Source organism: Mustela lutreola, chromosome 3 (assembly GCF_030435805.1).
Source record: "Mustela lutreola isolate mMusLut2 chromosome 3, mMusLut2.pri, whole genome shotgun sequence".
Taxonomy (NCBI): Eukaryota; Metazoa; Chordata; class Mammalia; order Carnivora; family Mustelidae; genus Mustela; species Mustela lutreola.
Window position 1 is genome coordinate 137,149,018 of NC_081292.1, and position 16,548 is coordinate 137,165,565.

The 16,548-nt window shown below is 41.1% G+C and overlaps 1 protein-coding gene across 4 annotated transcripts in view; it reads left to right on the plus strand.

Annotated features, from left to right (window-relative positions):
- Positions 1-3,118: 3,118 nt before the first annotated feature.
- Positions 3,119-16,548, plus strand: part of TTN (titin) — a 282,606-nt gene continuing 269,176 nt past the window's right edge. For all 4 annotated transcript variants that reach the window (XM_059166916.1, XM_059166913.1, XM_059166914.1 and 1 more), the window contains exons 1-8: positions 3,119-3,314; positions 5,731-5,834; positions 8,167-8,370; positions 9,811-10,098; positions 10,591-10,676; positions 10,765-11,009; positions 15,310-15,631; positions 16,178-16,330. In XM_059166916.1, coding sequence (XP_059022899.1) covers positions 5,744-5,834; positions 8,167-8,370; positions 9,811-10,098; positions 10,591-10,676; positions 10,765-11,009; positions 15,310-15,631; positions 16,178-16,330 — 1,389 coding nt within the window. In that variant the 5' untranslated portion in view covers positions 3,119-3,314; positions 5,731-5,743. The remainder of the gene's footprint in view (positions 3,315-5,730; positions 5,835-8,166; positions 8,371-9,810; positions 10,099-10,590; positions 10,677-10,764; positions 11,010-15,309; positions 15,632-16,177; positions 16,331-16,548) is intronic.

Genomic DNA, 16,548 nt, shown 5'->3' on the forward strand with positions numbered 1-16,548 from the left:
TCTCTCTCTTTCTCAAAGAAATAAAACCTTTAAATAAAATAGAACCAAATAAAGTCTGCAACCAATAACAACTGTGTAGATGGAGTGACTACCCGAGTTGATTCATATCCTAGTCTAGGTCTCAGTCATAGATACTGAAAATTTATTAGAAGTTCTTAGACTGCAATCCCCGGGAGGGCAGGAACCACAACTCTCTTCTTGGTCACAGCTGTCTGGTCATCATCTAGCAAAATGCCTCACATAGAGTCACCACTCAGGGGATATTTGTTGAGTCACTAAGTGATGACAGAATTTAGAATTATAATTTAGCACACTATTCAGTACTGAGCATACGCTTAATAGATGTTTATCGAATTGCCTTGACTGATGTTCAAAAACAGTCGCACCATGCATTCCAAAACTAAGTAGGCATTATATTTGAATTATCAGCTGTTTTGGATTATCTATGGGACTCTGCCCCACTGTTAGGGTGGTAAATTAAGATCTTACTGCATCAGCAAACTCCCCAAATCTGAAAAGTATTTGGTTTCCACTGGGCTAGCTTACTATATTCCAACTATGGCATACTTAATTTTAAAACTAATGCTTACCATGATATCATGTGCTGTCCACTACTATTCACTAACCCAGTAATATAGCTTCTTTCCAGTGTGTTATTTACTAACTAGTTTTTTCCTTATTTCTTCCTTCCTTTTTCTTTTTTCCTGTCTTTCTGAACTCTGACCTTACATATAAAGATGTAAATGCCAAAAGGCAAGGATTTGGCTGCCTGGGTGTCTTTTTTTTTTTTTTTTTTTTGACACAGAGAGAGGGATCACAAGTAGGCAGAGGGGCAGACAGAGAGAGAGAGGGGAAAGCAGGCTTCCCGCCGAGCAGAGAGCCTGAATGCGGGGCTCGATCCCAGGACCCTGAGATCTTGACCTGAGCCAAAGGCAGAGGCTTAGCCCACTGAGCCACCCAGGCACCCCTGCTGCTGGGGTGTCTTAGTTAGTTAAGCATCTACCTTTGGCTCCAGTCATGATCCCGGGGTCCTAGGATTGAGTTCCACATCAGGTTCTCTGTTCAGCAGGGAGGCTGCTTCTCCCTCTGCCTCTGCCTGCTGCTCGTGTTCTCTCACACACACAAAAATAAATACATAAAATCTTTTTTTTTTTTTTTTTTTTAAAGAGGCAAGGATCTTGATAACACTGTAAAGTCTGGAAATGTTCAAGAACAATGAAAAGACAAGCAGTTTTAGAGGCAGACCTTTGACCTCATGTTTATAATCTGTGGTACATCTTCCCGGCTCTTGAGCTTCCTGTGTTGTACCAGCTTGGACTAGAAGACACAAGTTTCAAGTTTCTACCCACTCATAAGAAATAAAGTACTTTGTGTGGTTGGAGGATGGACACTGTGGAGGGTATGTGTTATGATGAGTGCTGTGAATTGTGTAAGACTGATGAATCACAGACCAGTGCCTCTGAAACAAATAATACATTATATGTTAATAAAAAGAAAAAAGTACTTTGACTTTGGTTCCAAGAAATGTAATAAGACATTAACATACTTCACATTAAGTCAAATGAATCCAAAAATATACATATATGCACACACTATACACCGCACACATCCACAAACACATTTTAAATAGATAACCAATTGGTGAACACCCAAAATAGACCACACATTTCAGTCTTACTTTGCCTTATGCCTGGCAGCTTGCCTGTAATAGGCGTCTCTAAATGGAAATATTTTTTAGACATCTGACACGAAACTATTTGTTTCTGAATAAATCAATCCAACAGGATCACAGAAGATAGAGTCAACAGAGGGGAAAAAGATGCCACCAATACAGATATCACCCCTAAGGTAAAGGAAACGATGTTTAAGTAAAGACAGGGTGTTGTCTGTGTTGTGCTACTTCAGTTGTCTTGTATAGCTTTGCTCCGTTCAATGTTAGCAAATTAATCACTACATAAATAAAATATGAGATCTTCAAGAAGCGAAACAGTCTGATGCCCAGCCAAGTTCTTCCACAATCCAGAACATTTTTATTATAGATACAAATAAATTGAACTTAAGTTTTAAAATGTTAGTCCCTTTTATTAAGAAAAGTCTCATCCCCGTATCACCAAGATCATTTTCTTCCCTCTTAGTGAAGTCTCACAAATCTCTCAGCCGAACCATTAGCAAGATCTTTCAGTATGCTCTTTTGTATTTGAAATATCTCTTGCTTGAAATTAAATTCAGTCCTAAAATAGCAACTATATCATCTCCTAACCACTTCCCATTAGTAACAGCGAACTCCAGAGATAAGTAAAGCAGGCTTCGTGTGTCTGGAAAAAAGAACCCTATGGATAATTTAAACCTAAGAGTCGGCCACTTGTTAAGAAACGGTGCATGCACATTTGTCAATATGAATGCCAGAAAGAAATGAAATCTGAAAAAAAGTGAAATCATTATACATTAAACCATAGACTAACTCTAAGCAGAGTTCAGATTTTATCTTTCACCATTATTTCTTGCCGGGCTGTAGAAACACTGAGCTTATTAGCATTGCCTTAATTCTCCCTAAAGTACAAATGGACTCTGGAGAACGTAGGTAGTATAAACGAGCTCTCTCCATGCTGAAGTTTAGAGACACTCATTCTTCAAAGGAGGTGAAGTCTTATGCCCGAGATAAATGCCCTCCTCGGTCATGATTGACAGGTGCATTTGGTCGGTTGTATGGGGGAAGGGCAGAGGACTGGGACCCGAGTGCCGGGGAGCAGGAGGGCCCGCAGGTGAAAGGCTATTTTATACAACCGCCTGCAAACACCTTCTACCGTCACAAAGCCTCCTCAGATCAGTGCCCGCAGGTGCTAACGACGGGCAACAAATGCTCTTCTCTGAGCCTCCATACAGTTATTCTTTAAATACGATTCTATTTCCCTGGTAAAGCCTCTTTGGAGGAACTAAATTTAGCCCTGCCAATGGGAAGAACAGGTGGCGTGTGACCCCACCCGGGAGCTCCGTCTCCCGTCAGGCCTCCCCGCGGCGGCCAATCAGCGGGGGCGCCGCCCGGGGCTGCGGGTCTGTCAGCAGATCTGCGGAATAAAAAGGCCGAGCCCAGCCCTGGCTCTCCAGCAGTCGTGCATTCCCAGCCTCGCCTCGGGTGTAGGGATTGCATAGAAAAGCAAAACTACACAGTCTCGACTGTGTAGTTTTGTTTTTAAGTCTAGAGGCTCACCGATTCATGTCGGAGATGGTCGAAAACACCAGCTCCAGATAGGACGTCGTTTCGGAAGCAACCTGGGGCTTCGTCCCACCCTTTTTGGGCACTCGTGAGCAATCAGGTGAGCGCCATCTTTCTTTCTTTTTCTTTTCTTTTCTTTCTCTCTCTCTCTTTCTTTATTCTTTCTTTCTTTCTTTCTTTTTTTAAACAGTGGAGCCCCTTCCTTAGTGATTTCTAGGTTCCAGCTAGAACTTGTCCTTCCAGCATGTGCGACGTGCCCGCGTGGGGGTGTTTGTCTAACCACTTGTTGCTGTGACCGGACCGTTATTTAAATCTGCTTTAAATCAGGTTTCTTTTAAAAAGCTCCATGTTTAGGCCTATCCGCCGGGGTTAGTGATTCCAGGGGTGTGAATCCCCCCGCGTGTCCTTCAGAGTGTCGAAGCGGAGGTCGGAAATGGCGAGAGAACTGTGTGCTTCTGTTGTCGACTCTTTGTGTCTGCCCAGAATGTTCAAGGTTATGTTACTCAGTGAAAAAGTGAGACACCCCAGGAATAGCTCTGATAAAATGCATGTGGTATCAGCTACACCCTGATGACTTTTTAAGGGAATCAACTGCAGAGGGATCAGCTGCGGGACGGTGACAGAACACTTGCCTGCTGTCAGTCAACAGTGGAGAGTTTATTTTGGGAACATGACATTTCAGAGGCATACCTTCAGCCCTAATTACACAAAGGCCTTTCAAGAGCAAGAGCTAAAGCCACTAAGCTGACCTATCTGATAGGAATAAATGACCAATTTAGGCGGGTTAATTGTGACATATTTAGACATGTGGGACAAAAGCTCTATTATAATTGTTTTATAAAATACTCAGTATCTCATGTATTTTACTTCATAATCAAAAGATATGATATGAGCTAAATGTTGGTCTTAAGGGCAAGAAATAATATTTTAGAAACTTTTAATATCGAAATACCCTTTGACTTCCCATCTTCCTGGACTTAGGTCACTCATCATAAATGCCTGTAAATGCATTGGTATATAATACATAAATGGTATAAAAGAGTATGGCTATTTTTAGAAGATGCACTAGGTTGTAAACAGGGAAAGTGGGGCACAAAAAGTTATTTGTCCTACGTGTAACTTGCTACATGGAGTTCTTGACAAAAGATTCACAAAAACTTTTAGATATTATTTGGGTTTTCCAAATATACATTTTATTGTCTTGGAATCCTGGTTTCCCTTTCTTTGCAATGAAGTAAAAACTTAAAATAAGGTACAGAATTGTCACTAGAAAAATTACCATTCCATAAATTTTCAGTGAACAGAATTTTGTGAAAAGCAGTAATGAAGTAACAGACAATTGAGAATCTGCTTTTTATATCAGAACAGTGGAGTACTTGCATTGAATAATAAGGCATTTGTGCATCAGAAAATTCTTCACATCATCTCTCTGGAACTGATGGACAAAGTACTTTCTTCCACTTAAAAGGACTGAACTGCAAATTTCATATTCCTTTCTTTGATTTGGAATATTTGTATTGAAAAAGTACAAGACTTTTAACTTCTTTTACATTTTACAGCAGTGTTCTCTTTGTCAGGTTTGGACCTTGTTCCTCACTAAGTACTCAAGTCAGTAGTTTTCTTTCAGCTCTGTAATTAAAGTTAGCCTACTCACAGAAGGTTAAATTTCCCTGACTACTGACTTGAGCAGTAGCACCATTTATTGAGCAAGTATAATATGAAGAAATATTAGAAATAGAAAGCACAGTGTCCTGTCTATAAAAGGTCTGCATAGTCAGTAAGACTTGCCAGAACTTTCCAAGTAAGGAAAGAAATTGAAAAGCTCAAATTTTTAGTTTTGGTGACTATTTTAAGTAGTTTCCTAAAAGTAATACTAGTAATTACTGAATTAAGGTAATTACTTCAAATGATACTAGTAAGATTTCTTAAACTAATCTTAAAGTAGTACTAGTTTACTTGAAGTAATTGCTGGGTTACTTAAAGGACTCAAAGTAATACTAGTTACTTAAAGTGATACTAGTAGTAAGATCCAAATCAATGCCAACCTTAAAAATATAGAGTGAGTGAGTGAAAAATATTGGGAGGAAAGAAATTTTTTTTTAACAATTATCTCAAAACCACTGAACCGATGCACAGATTCATTCTATTCTTTCCACACATCTTTAATTGTTGCTCCCACGTACTCCAGCTTTCCTCTTGATATCCGTCACTTAGGTGTCCGATCTTTGGTAAGTCGGAATTTCCCTCTTCGACCACTAGGGGGCATTCCTTGCTCTGCTTTCTTTCCGCTATCCGCGCCACCGCCCCACTTTGGTCTTGCGATTTTATTAAGCTCCCAAATCAGTTCAGAGTACCGTGTTGAAATTGAAACCACGAAGAAGGTCGACCCATCCCTCTAGGGCCCACAGATTATCTCAGGGGCAGTCTGTTTGGAAAAGGTGTGCCTCCACTGTCTCCAGAGTAGCTCGAGTGGCCCTTAGCTGGGACCTTCTAACTTACTTTCTTTTCCTTTTCAGAGTGCCTGAAAAGATGACAACTCAAGCACCGACGTTTAAGCAGCCGTTACAAAGTGTTGTGGTACTGGAGGGTAGTACCGCAACCTTTGAGGCTCACATTAGTGGTAAGCTCTCGCGTGCGCACTTGCCTCCGCCTCGCCTCCTCCCCCCGTGTGTGAACTTAGCTGTAGGACTTGACGCCAAGTTTAAGCTTGGCTTTCACTTTGTAAAATTGGTCCAGCTGGATGGAAGGGCCATCGTAAGGGTATACCCTTCAGAGTACTGACAAAAATCTGACAATATAATGGCTTGGAAATGTTTTATTCATATTTATAATTCCTCGAAGCAAAATAATGAGCATTGGATTAAAATTGCTGTCAGAATGCAGCAGCTAAGTATGACCAAATTTGGTCATTCCATATTTGGGTTCAGCTGCAGAGCCAGACTGGAAGCCAGGAACCCAAGCCCAGTAGGGGTAGGTTGCAGAGCTGTGGGACAAGGCTAGGGGGTGGGCGGGTGGGGGGTAGGGTTCTCTGGGTGCCCAAGAGTGGGAAATAACAATGTGGTGGACTTTTCTAAGAAGCTGAAAACTTTCAGAGTTGACCTAACTCCTAGTGATCTTATTCTTTTTTTTTTTTTAAAGATTTTATTTATTTATTTTACAGACAGAGATCACAAGTAGTCAGAGAGGCAGGCAGAGAGAGAGGGAAGAAGGCTCCCTGCTGAGCAGAGAGCCCCATGTGGGGCTCGATTCCAGGACCCTGGGATCATGACCCGTGCCAAAGGCAGAGGCTTTAACCCACTGAGCCACCCAGGCGCCCCCCCCTAGTGATCTTGTTCTTGTATTTTCAATCTGTATTAAGGGATTCTAGTGAATTAAGATTTTCCAGTCTTTGGAAATGACAACAAAAATAGTATATGCCACTGAGGTCTATATATTAAAGAGAAATAAACATTGACCTTAGAATTTTATTTAAAGGAAAGTTCTGGGATTTTCAGCCTTCTTCTTCTTACTAACTCAGTGTAGAGTTCCAAAAAAATGCATGATTTCTGGGACATACTATTTTTGAGAATGAGGGTAATCTACAAACTATATTGTAAATAATCTCAAATTATTTAATAATATTGTCTCCATCTGTAGTATTGTAATTGGTCGTATAAAAATGGCATGGATTAATTGAAAATCAAGTTTGTACCTCCACGATGCCCTGTTCCCCCCCTTTTTTTCATGTTTTGACTTCTAATAAAGATATAAAATAAGATCTCTTCCTTCCTCCTTTTGTCTTCTAGTTTATGTGCCAATCTTACTCCTAACTGGATAAGACATTTACATTGCACAAATATCATACAATCATTCTTCATTATCAATTATATGTACATATAGAGACCAATTCCATTCTTCTCACATGTGATAGACTCTCGTTTTCCAATAATATGCTTATGTATCTTGTAATACTCAGTAACTTTTGAATAGTGCAGAACACAATTGGCTTCAGTGGGAATTACGCCCATTTGTGAAGTAGTGCAAGCTTGCTTCATAGCTGCTTGTTCTTTCACACTATGTGCTAATAAATTATTAAGAAAACACCACTGAAAATATTTGACATTCATAAATTAGTCAAACTACTCACTTGGCCGTGAGGGGAGGTTGGTTAATGTAAGGACAAGAAAATAAATGTTCTCTTGGTTTTCTTCGCTTCCTCATTTTAATATAAAATAAACACTGCTCTGAATTTGCTTCCTGCCTTCCGAATGTACAGAATTTTAATATACTTAAATTATCGAATCATGTACATGTAGTTCTTAGCTCCACAATTTATGGTGACTGAAGAGAATCTGGTTTTTCTATTTGCAACTCCTAGAATCCATGTTGTTCTGTAAGACTAGGTTTGGCTTTGTGTCGTCTTCTAGGAGAGCCCACTTCTCTCTCTGCACTTTGTTTGACTGATTACACATTTGAAAGGCAGGAGAGTTTGAGGAGACAGTGTCCCTGCAACCACAGAGGAGGGACCCAGATGGGTTTGTTCTTTCTGGCTTACTAGGCAGCCCTTTTAGATCCTTTGCTGCTTTTGCTCTTGATTTTGAAGAGGACGACAGTCGCTTTTTATTTCAAAGTTTCCTTGGCTCTACAATTTTATAAATCCCCTTTATGATTTTAATGATGTCTGTTAAATTGTATAAGGGAGAACCTGGGACAGGAGGGCAGGAGATAGAAATTCTAGTCTTCTGTGTATACCGCTAGCTGAGGGAACTTGGAAAAACCACTGAGCCTTTTTTGGCCTCCTTCCTCTCCTATTAAATGGAGGTACTGACCTCTACACAAACCCACAGACCTCCCTAATTGTGTGCAAGTGGACCCTGGGGTTAGGACAAGGCATAGCGGGACATAGCAGGACAGAGCGGAGGATGTTGCAGGACCCCATTCCAACTTAAAGATGAATTGTGTTTGTGCTCCAGGTTTCCCAGTTCCTGAGGTGAGCTGGTTTAGGGATGGCCAGGCAATTTCCACTTCCACTCTACCCGGCGTGCAGATCTCCTTTAGCGATGGCCGCGCTAGACTGACGATCCCCGCCGTGACTAAAGCCAATAGTGGACGATACTCCCTGAGAGCCACCAATGGATCTGGACAAGCGACTAGTACTGCTGAGCTTCTCGTGACAGGTGGGCTGGAGGGGACCTGCCTGGCCTCTGCCCCACCCCCCAGGGCATCTCCAGCGCTTGGGGAAGGAGGTCTGGGAAGAGCTACTGAGGAACAAGTAGATTTAGAGAAGGGCCTGCTAGAGGCTGAATTGATAGCAGAGTTGTTTGCTGTATAAAATTTAATTCTCCTCTCAAAATACAGCACAAAAGTGGCTGAGAATAATTCCTCTATACACATATTAAAGACTCAAAAGTATGTTAAGGGTGTATTACAAACCATGTTTCTGAGCAAGTGGAAAGGCTTGGAGCCTTGTTTATAAGTCTGTTAAGGAAACAGATACATCACCAGGAATTTACACGTTAACAAGCTTCTAGATGATTCTGATGTAAGTGCCCCACAGACCACCCATTCAAGAAACACTGCTTTTATCTATAAAGTTCAATAATTCTTTACTTACTTTCCATATCTAAAACGATTACACCATGGACATACACAGAAAAAGGCAGATGCATAATATGGTTTCCTCAGAAAAGTTGCCACCTGTCTTTATAGCCTCTGTCATTTCTCTCCATCCTTCACTTCCTGGTAAGATGTTAACCCACAAAACATTGCACTACTTTATACATGACAAACAGTATCTGTATAACGAGCTACATAATGTTATATGTGATTAGCCAATACACGATACCACCAACACTGTTCAAGTATAGGGCTGTTATCGATGCATCAGGGAACATCATATGTGAACTTTAACACGCATCCAGAAAATTCAGAAATGGAAAATGCACAGGGGCAACAGTTTATTACTCAAAAACATGTCAAAATTGATCCCATTCTCTCTTCACATTTCTAAAAAATTTCTTTCAACATAATGGACCAAAAAAAAAAAATCCCCTTTCTGTAACATAACTAACATTAAATCATGTCACTATTTGGATTAATGTTTAAATGCAAGTAAATATTTGGGTTATTTGAATACATCAATTTGGAGACAATCTAGGGTTTTTAACATTAAATTAAGAGTGATTTTTTAAGTCACAGGTCCCCTTATCAAACCAACCATCAGAATTCATTTCAATGCAATTTACTGAAATACACAAAATTACTTTAACAGGTTAAGATAGTGCTAGATGTGAGGCTGAGAGGAAGTGTCCGATAGATTCTCTAAAAACATTACAATAACGAGGCTTTTTCTTAAAAATCAAAAAACAAACCGTGGTGGCTTACAGCTCCTAAACAAAACAAAGCAAATACAAATAAGATATGGTTACGGGATTATCTTCTGCCATCTTCTGGCTCCTTTCTTGCTATCCTATGCACGAACTGGGCTCAAGGACAGTCAAGGGTGTTTGGTTCCAGGAGTCATCGCCTCCTTTTGGAAACAGAGCTGGGACAGTTTAAAAATAACCTGTTGGGAGCACCCTAGCTGGAGTCCTGATTTTCCTCACTTCCCCCTGCAGCAGAGACAGCGCCACCCAACTTTGTTCAACGACTGCAGAGCATGACCGTGAGACAAGGAAGCCAAGTACGACTCCAAGTGAGAGTGACCGGAATCCCTACACCTGTGGTGAAGTTCTATCGGGATGGAGCGGAAATCCAGAGCTCCCTTGATTTTCAAATTTCACAAGAAGGCGACCTCTACAGCTTACTGATTGCGGAAGTGTACCCTGAAGACTCCGGGACCTATTCCGTAAATGCAACCAATAGCGTTGGAAGAGCTACTTCGACTGCCGAATTGCTGGTTCAAGGTATGTGGCAGGGGCAGAGCAACCGGGAGGAGAGAGTACTTACTGATGGAGGATGCAGGAGGGCCAGGGGACCACCCGCCTCCCCTTGGGGGCCTCAGGGATGCTGGGAGCTGAACCTGGCAGCTGGCTTTTCAAGGCCCATGAAAAGAAAAGTCTCTGAGACTCCAGGCAGGAGCTCAGCCTCACTGATGAGCTCTGCACTTATTAAGGCCGTTAGGAACTGGACACTATTTCCATTAAGTCATCTGTGTTTTCAAATTATTGACCAATAGTGGGTTAAAAAAAAATGGTTCTAAGTAAATCCTTATCTAATAATGAACATACTCTATTTTAAAACCTAATTTATACTAATGCAAAATCCAAAACGTCCTGCATTTTCCCCCATTGAGACAACTAGAAAATTCGATTAACTTTGGAGTCAGAATTAACATTGGCTCTTCAGAAATGGTTTGCCGTGCCTCCTCCTAAATTTTGGTCTTTCCCTCCCCACAGGTGAAGAAGTAGTACCCGCTAAAAAGACAAAGACAATTGTTTCGACTGCTCAGATTTCAGAAACAAGACAAACCCGAATTGAAAAGGTATTTTTCTATATCGCTGGTTTTCAAACCTTTCAGAAAAGTTGCCAATGTTCCCCCTCAACACGGGCTTTGTTTTCGTCTTTTACAGAAGTTTGAAGCCCACTTTGATGCCAGATCAGTTGCAACAGTTGAGATGGTCATGGATGGAGCCGCTGGGCAACAGCTGCCACATAAAGCACCCCCTAGGATTCCTCCCAAGCCCAAGTCAAGGTCTCCCACACCACCATCCATTGCTGCCAAAGCACAGCTGGCCCGCCAGCAGTCCCCATCGCCGATAAGACACTCCCCGTCCCCAGTCAGACACGTGCGGGCGCCAACCCCGTCTCCTGTCAGGTAAAGCCTTTTAAAGGAGAGCAAGTCATTATGCATTTTCGAATTAGGTTTCATCCAATAAGATGAGAAATAAGAGAAAGAAGGAAGAGAAGTAGGGGGAAGCAATCAAAACTGCAGCATGTGGTAAAGGAGGTAAGCTGAAAGGTCCTGAAAATGATTTTCACGAATCTTCACTGTCCCCAGGTAAATTGGACGACTTTATAAACTCTGCTTCTGAATTCCTATTTGTATTCCATTTAACAAAGGTCTGCTTTAGGAGCCAAGAGAAAGCTGGGAAATAAAAGGAGCACAGAATTTAGGTGTGGAAGCCCTATGTTCAGTCAGCCTGATCATTTGCTGACAGTGTGACTTAGGGAAATAATTATGACAATAAAATAGTCACTACTATATATCAGCCCCTTTCTCTCTGTCAGACATTTGATTGGCATTCTGTGTATTATTATCTCCTTAAATATTCATAGCAACCTCTAGGAATTATCATTCCTAATTTTATAGATAGGTGAGTGGAGCTGAAGAGGTTAAATAATTCACTTAGAGTCTTAGTCATTATCATGTGTACTCTAAAGAAAATCACGGTAAGATTGCTCTCAAGGTGTGTTGTGAGGATTCAATGAGATAATTAGTTGAAGGTATTTTGTAGGTGGCGCATAAGAACAATTTGTATAATTGTTTTCTGATAAGAAGTAAAACCTTCTAAATACTCTGCATTTGCTTATGTCATTTTCCATAGAAAATAAGATGGGCTTCTAAACTTCGTTACTACGGAGGTATTTCAGAAAGTGAGTGTGTCTCATCAGGGCTCAGAAATTCTATGATCAAGGGTGGATTATCCATAGCAAATTTGACATGTTGGAACTTGGCTTAACCTGCTGAGGTTTTTAATATGATGAACTGAAAAAAATGTCCAAAGTTTGGAGTAAACAAGAAAATGTTTCTTGACCAATTTATATCATTGTTTTAGTATAGAGGGATTTCCCCTGCCAAGAAAAAAAATTAAAGGGAGAATGATAAGCAGGTAGTTGACCTAAAAAATATTCAAGTTTCTTTAAGTTACTGAAATCGAAACTGTAGTATTGGTAAGTGAATAGAAAACACATCAGAGAAGCAGAACAGAGCATCTAGAAATATCAGTACATCAAGTATCCAGTCCATTCCAGTTTTAATCAAAGTGACCTCTCAGTTCAGTGGGATAAAGGACATTTTCCTCGATAAAGAATGCTGGCCTGATTAGCTTTCCTTTTGGATGAAAACAAATATAAACCTCTACCTCACACCATTTATAAAATAAATCTCAACCTGACTAAAAAAGCTAAATAAAAACTAAATAAAATAAGTACTAAAAAAAAAAAAAAAAAAGAGGCTATTTAGGAAAACATTAGTGAGGGAGAGCTTTAAAAATAGATTTGGAAATTCAGCTACATTAAAATAAAAATGTATGTATGGCAAAACTAAGGTCATTGCTAAACTAAACCGTGCATTTGTGAAAATATTTTAAAAATGTCTCTTCCCCAAGATATTTTGTTTCTGCCTTGAAAGTATTAAATATGCATGGCTACAGTATGAAATGCATAAGCCTCAAAACCTTGCATAATGTACAAGACTGTATATGTTGATGCTTAATAAGATCCCACAAAGAAGCAAAGTGCAAACAGTAGATCTAGGAGCAAAATGTTTGCAACATTTATGAAATAGCAAATGTATTAAAAAGCATCCACAAATTAATTTTTTTTTTTATAAACTTTTTTTTTTTTTTAAAGATTTTATTTATTTATTTGACAGAGAGAGATCACAAGTAGGCAGAGAGGCAGGCAGAGAGAGAGAGGAGGAAACAGGCTCCCTGCTGAGCAGAGAGCCCGATGTGGGACTCGATCCCAGGACCCTGAGATCATGACCTGAGCCGAAGGCAGCGGCTTAACCCACTGAGCCACCCAGGCGCCCCACAAATTAATTTTTAAAGGAAAAAAGCAACACACATGGGGAAAAAATGAACAGAAGACAAACATTTCACATAAGAGGCAATGCAAATGTCTGAAAAATATATGAAAAAAGCTAGAGATTTTCCAGTTCTTACTATATTGGCCACAGTGAAAAATTAGAGGTACTGGCAAACACTAATGTGAAAGAAGGCTTGAACCAAAACCTCAGTTTTAAAAACATGTCTTGCTATCAAATAAATAAACTGTTCTGTCCCAGGCTCGCTGCAAGTTTGCACACCATGCAACCGCAAGACAGGCCAAATGTAATTTCTGGGGGAGATAACAACTTCCTGTGTTTTTAATCCAAGCCTAAGGGTCATTTAAAATTACAGAGCTTCCCTGATTCCATGGAGCGTTCTGACTGTCTTAACAGCGCTGGCAGTTCATTAATAACACTCCCCATTACTCAGTCCCTGAAATTTGCTTTCAAATAAGAAATAAAAATAGCAATTTGTAGAGAAAATAATGGCCATGCCAGATAGACTACTTCCTAAAATGTCTAATGATTTAATCTTGATTTTTGTCATAGAGGAAGGCAAACATATCTTGTTGAATAAGGTACACGTATCTAGCTGTGACCGGGTGATTATGTTTTATTGTAAGAGCAAAAATAAGCACTTTCCTATAATGACTCAAATTACATTGATTTTTTCACAGTTATGGGCTTACCTGTAGCCTGCTGCTAATCACTGCTGTCATGCTAATCATGTCTTTAACTCTTTTGGAGATAAACCCCACTTTATGATGAACAATAAGTGTGAGGCTCAGGTTGAAACTTGGAAGTACATGTCACTTTGCTTTTCTTCATTTGGTTAGACCCTACATTTGGAACAGTGTTAGATGTTTTTGTTATATTTTTAAGGCAGTCACTTCCCCCAGATATCCCTTTACTCGGTTACAACTTCATATATAAAATGTAAATTGATGTTCACCAAAACACCCTTCTTTAAGAAAAGGAGTAAACATTTCTTCATGAAACAGGTTAATATTGTAGTGTACCATAAAGTTACTCTGTCATTTAGAGCAGATATCAATGGTGCCTTGCACCTTAATTAGAATAGTTGTTTCACTTATGATCCGTGTGAGTTAATGCCAGAGTATATTTATAAATGTTTTCCTAAAGCCAGTAGTTATAGTCAATGATGAGGCAATACTGCCACCTAGAGGGAAGAGTTGATTAAGAATCAATCAAAAAGTGATTTATGAAAATGTTATCTTAAAATAGTTGGCTAACCCCTAGAATTATTAGTGTAGATCAGGGACTGTCTTTTTAGCCATAAATGTCAGAAGTTAACACCTAGATTCTTCAAGTGATGCTATCGCACTTGGGATATACACAAAAAACAATGAAAACTATTTTAGAAGAAGCGCTTTTTCAATTTAATAGAAAAATGGTGGAACCCTTGAATTTTCAAATAGCCAGTTACCATAGTAACTATATGGATAGCAAAAGATTACAACAGAATACAACACAATGAGAGTGAAGGTAAACAAAGAGAAACTTAAAAAGAGCAGTTCACAACACTTTGACAGGTGCACAGCCCATACCCAAAAAAGCTCTGCAGGAAAGGTCCCAAGAAAGTTCCCTCCCTAGCCTGGAGGTTCGCAGGCCTGTGGGCATGGCGAAAGCTGCGAGAGGTCTGTAGAGAAAGAAAAGAGCTGAGACTCCTTTAGCCCAGAATTGCACAAGCATTTTCATAATAGAAACCTTACTTTGTTAGACACCTGTCTGATATAGCCTCCCCCACTGAGAGAACAGAGAAATTTAGATTTCTGATTACTGTATTCACCATATCCTTTCTTTTGCTGTATTTGAAAATCTTTTGCTGTCTTGACTTTTTTAAATGGTGAGAAGGTGGAGCAGGGCACAACATTCTTTTTTTTTTTTTTTTTTTTAAGATTTTATTTATTCGACAGAGAGAGATCACAAGTAGGCAGAGAGGCAGGCAGAGAGAGAGGAGGAAGCAGGCTCCCCGCCGAGATGAAAGCCCGATGCGGGGCTCGATCCCAGGACCCCGGGATCATGACCTGAGCCGAAAGCAGAGGCTTTAACCCACTGAGCCACCCAGGCGCCCCCATTCTTTAGCTTAGAATTCAGTCTGGTCCTCTTACCAAGTTGCAGCAGATGAGATTAAGGCTTACCAAGATTTAAAACAAATTACTTTCAGTCAAGTACATTATCTGCCTCTGAATAGGTTATCGGGGCACATGTGTTGAAACTCTGCCTTAAGCACTTTCAGATTTTCCTTCCATCATTCAAATCTGAGGACCAGGAGAGGAGCCCTGGGTCTTGCCATTCCTGACCTCTGCCATCTGGTTTTCAGATCCGTGTCTCCAGCAGGGAGAATCTCCACATCCCCCATCAGATCCGTTAAGTCTCCGTTACTCGTCCGAAAGACCCAGACCCCCAGCATGGCCCTGGGCCCCGAAGTGCCTCCCCCTTGGAAGCAAGAGGGCTATGTGGCCTCATCTGAAGCCGAGATGAGAGAAACCACGGTGACGAGCGCCACCCAGATCAGGACAGAGGAGAGATGGGAAGGGAGATATGGGATCCAGGAGCAAGTGATGGTCAGCAGAGGAGCGGGCGCTGCAGCCAGCCTGTCGACCGGTGCTGCGGCCGGGGCTGTGGCTGCTGGTGCTGCGGAGGTATGTCCCAGCGCTCCTGCTTTGTCTTCCTTTCAAGGTGGTGTTTCCAACCGCAACCCTGCCATGAAGCTGTGTCCATGGGGCTAGGAGGGGAAATGCATTTGAACAGACGAACATAACAGAAACTGAAGGCCAAATTTGGCTCATGCTTTGGAAAATATATTTTTTAAAGATTTTGCTTATTTATCTGACAGAGAGAGACACAGTGAGAGAGGAAGTACAATCAGGGTGAGAGGGAGAGGGAAAGCAGTCGTCCTGCAGAGCAGGGAGCCCAATGCAGGGCTTGGTCATGACCTGAGCCCAAGGCAGACGCTTAACCGACTGAGCCACCCAGGCACCCTGGAAAATCATTTTTAATTGGGATAAAGTCTCTGTTCTATGAGGTTTTCAGAAAATACAGGTTTTAACGATACATGCCCCCTCTCTCGGCAATGGCATACACTTATCCCACATGTGTTTTACTCATGGCTGCTCATTTCCATTGCACTTTTGTACTGTCTGCTGGGCGTGTCATTTGAAAAATTGACTTGGTCATTTCCAATCCAGGCGAGACAAGAAACTGACAAAAGTGCAGCTGTTGCAACCGTTGTTGCTGCTGTTGATATGGCCAGAGTGAGAGAACCAGTCATCAGCGCTGTAGAGCACACTGCTCAGAGGACAACCATGACTGCTGTGCACATCCAGCCTGCTCAAGAACAGGTAGGCACGTGGCCGACCAGAATGAGCTGGACGTGCAGAGATCCTGTGGCAACCCTGCAACCCAAGCGTGTGGAGGGCAGTCCTGAGCCCACTGTGGCCCAGATTTCTAGGACTCTGAGCAAAAGATGGCTTGAGATACCCAGGGTGTTCAAGATAGAAATACCTACAGATCCTGGTCTTTGTTAGGCAGGTAGACAGACAAGAGTGAACTAGCAGAA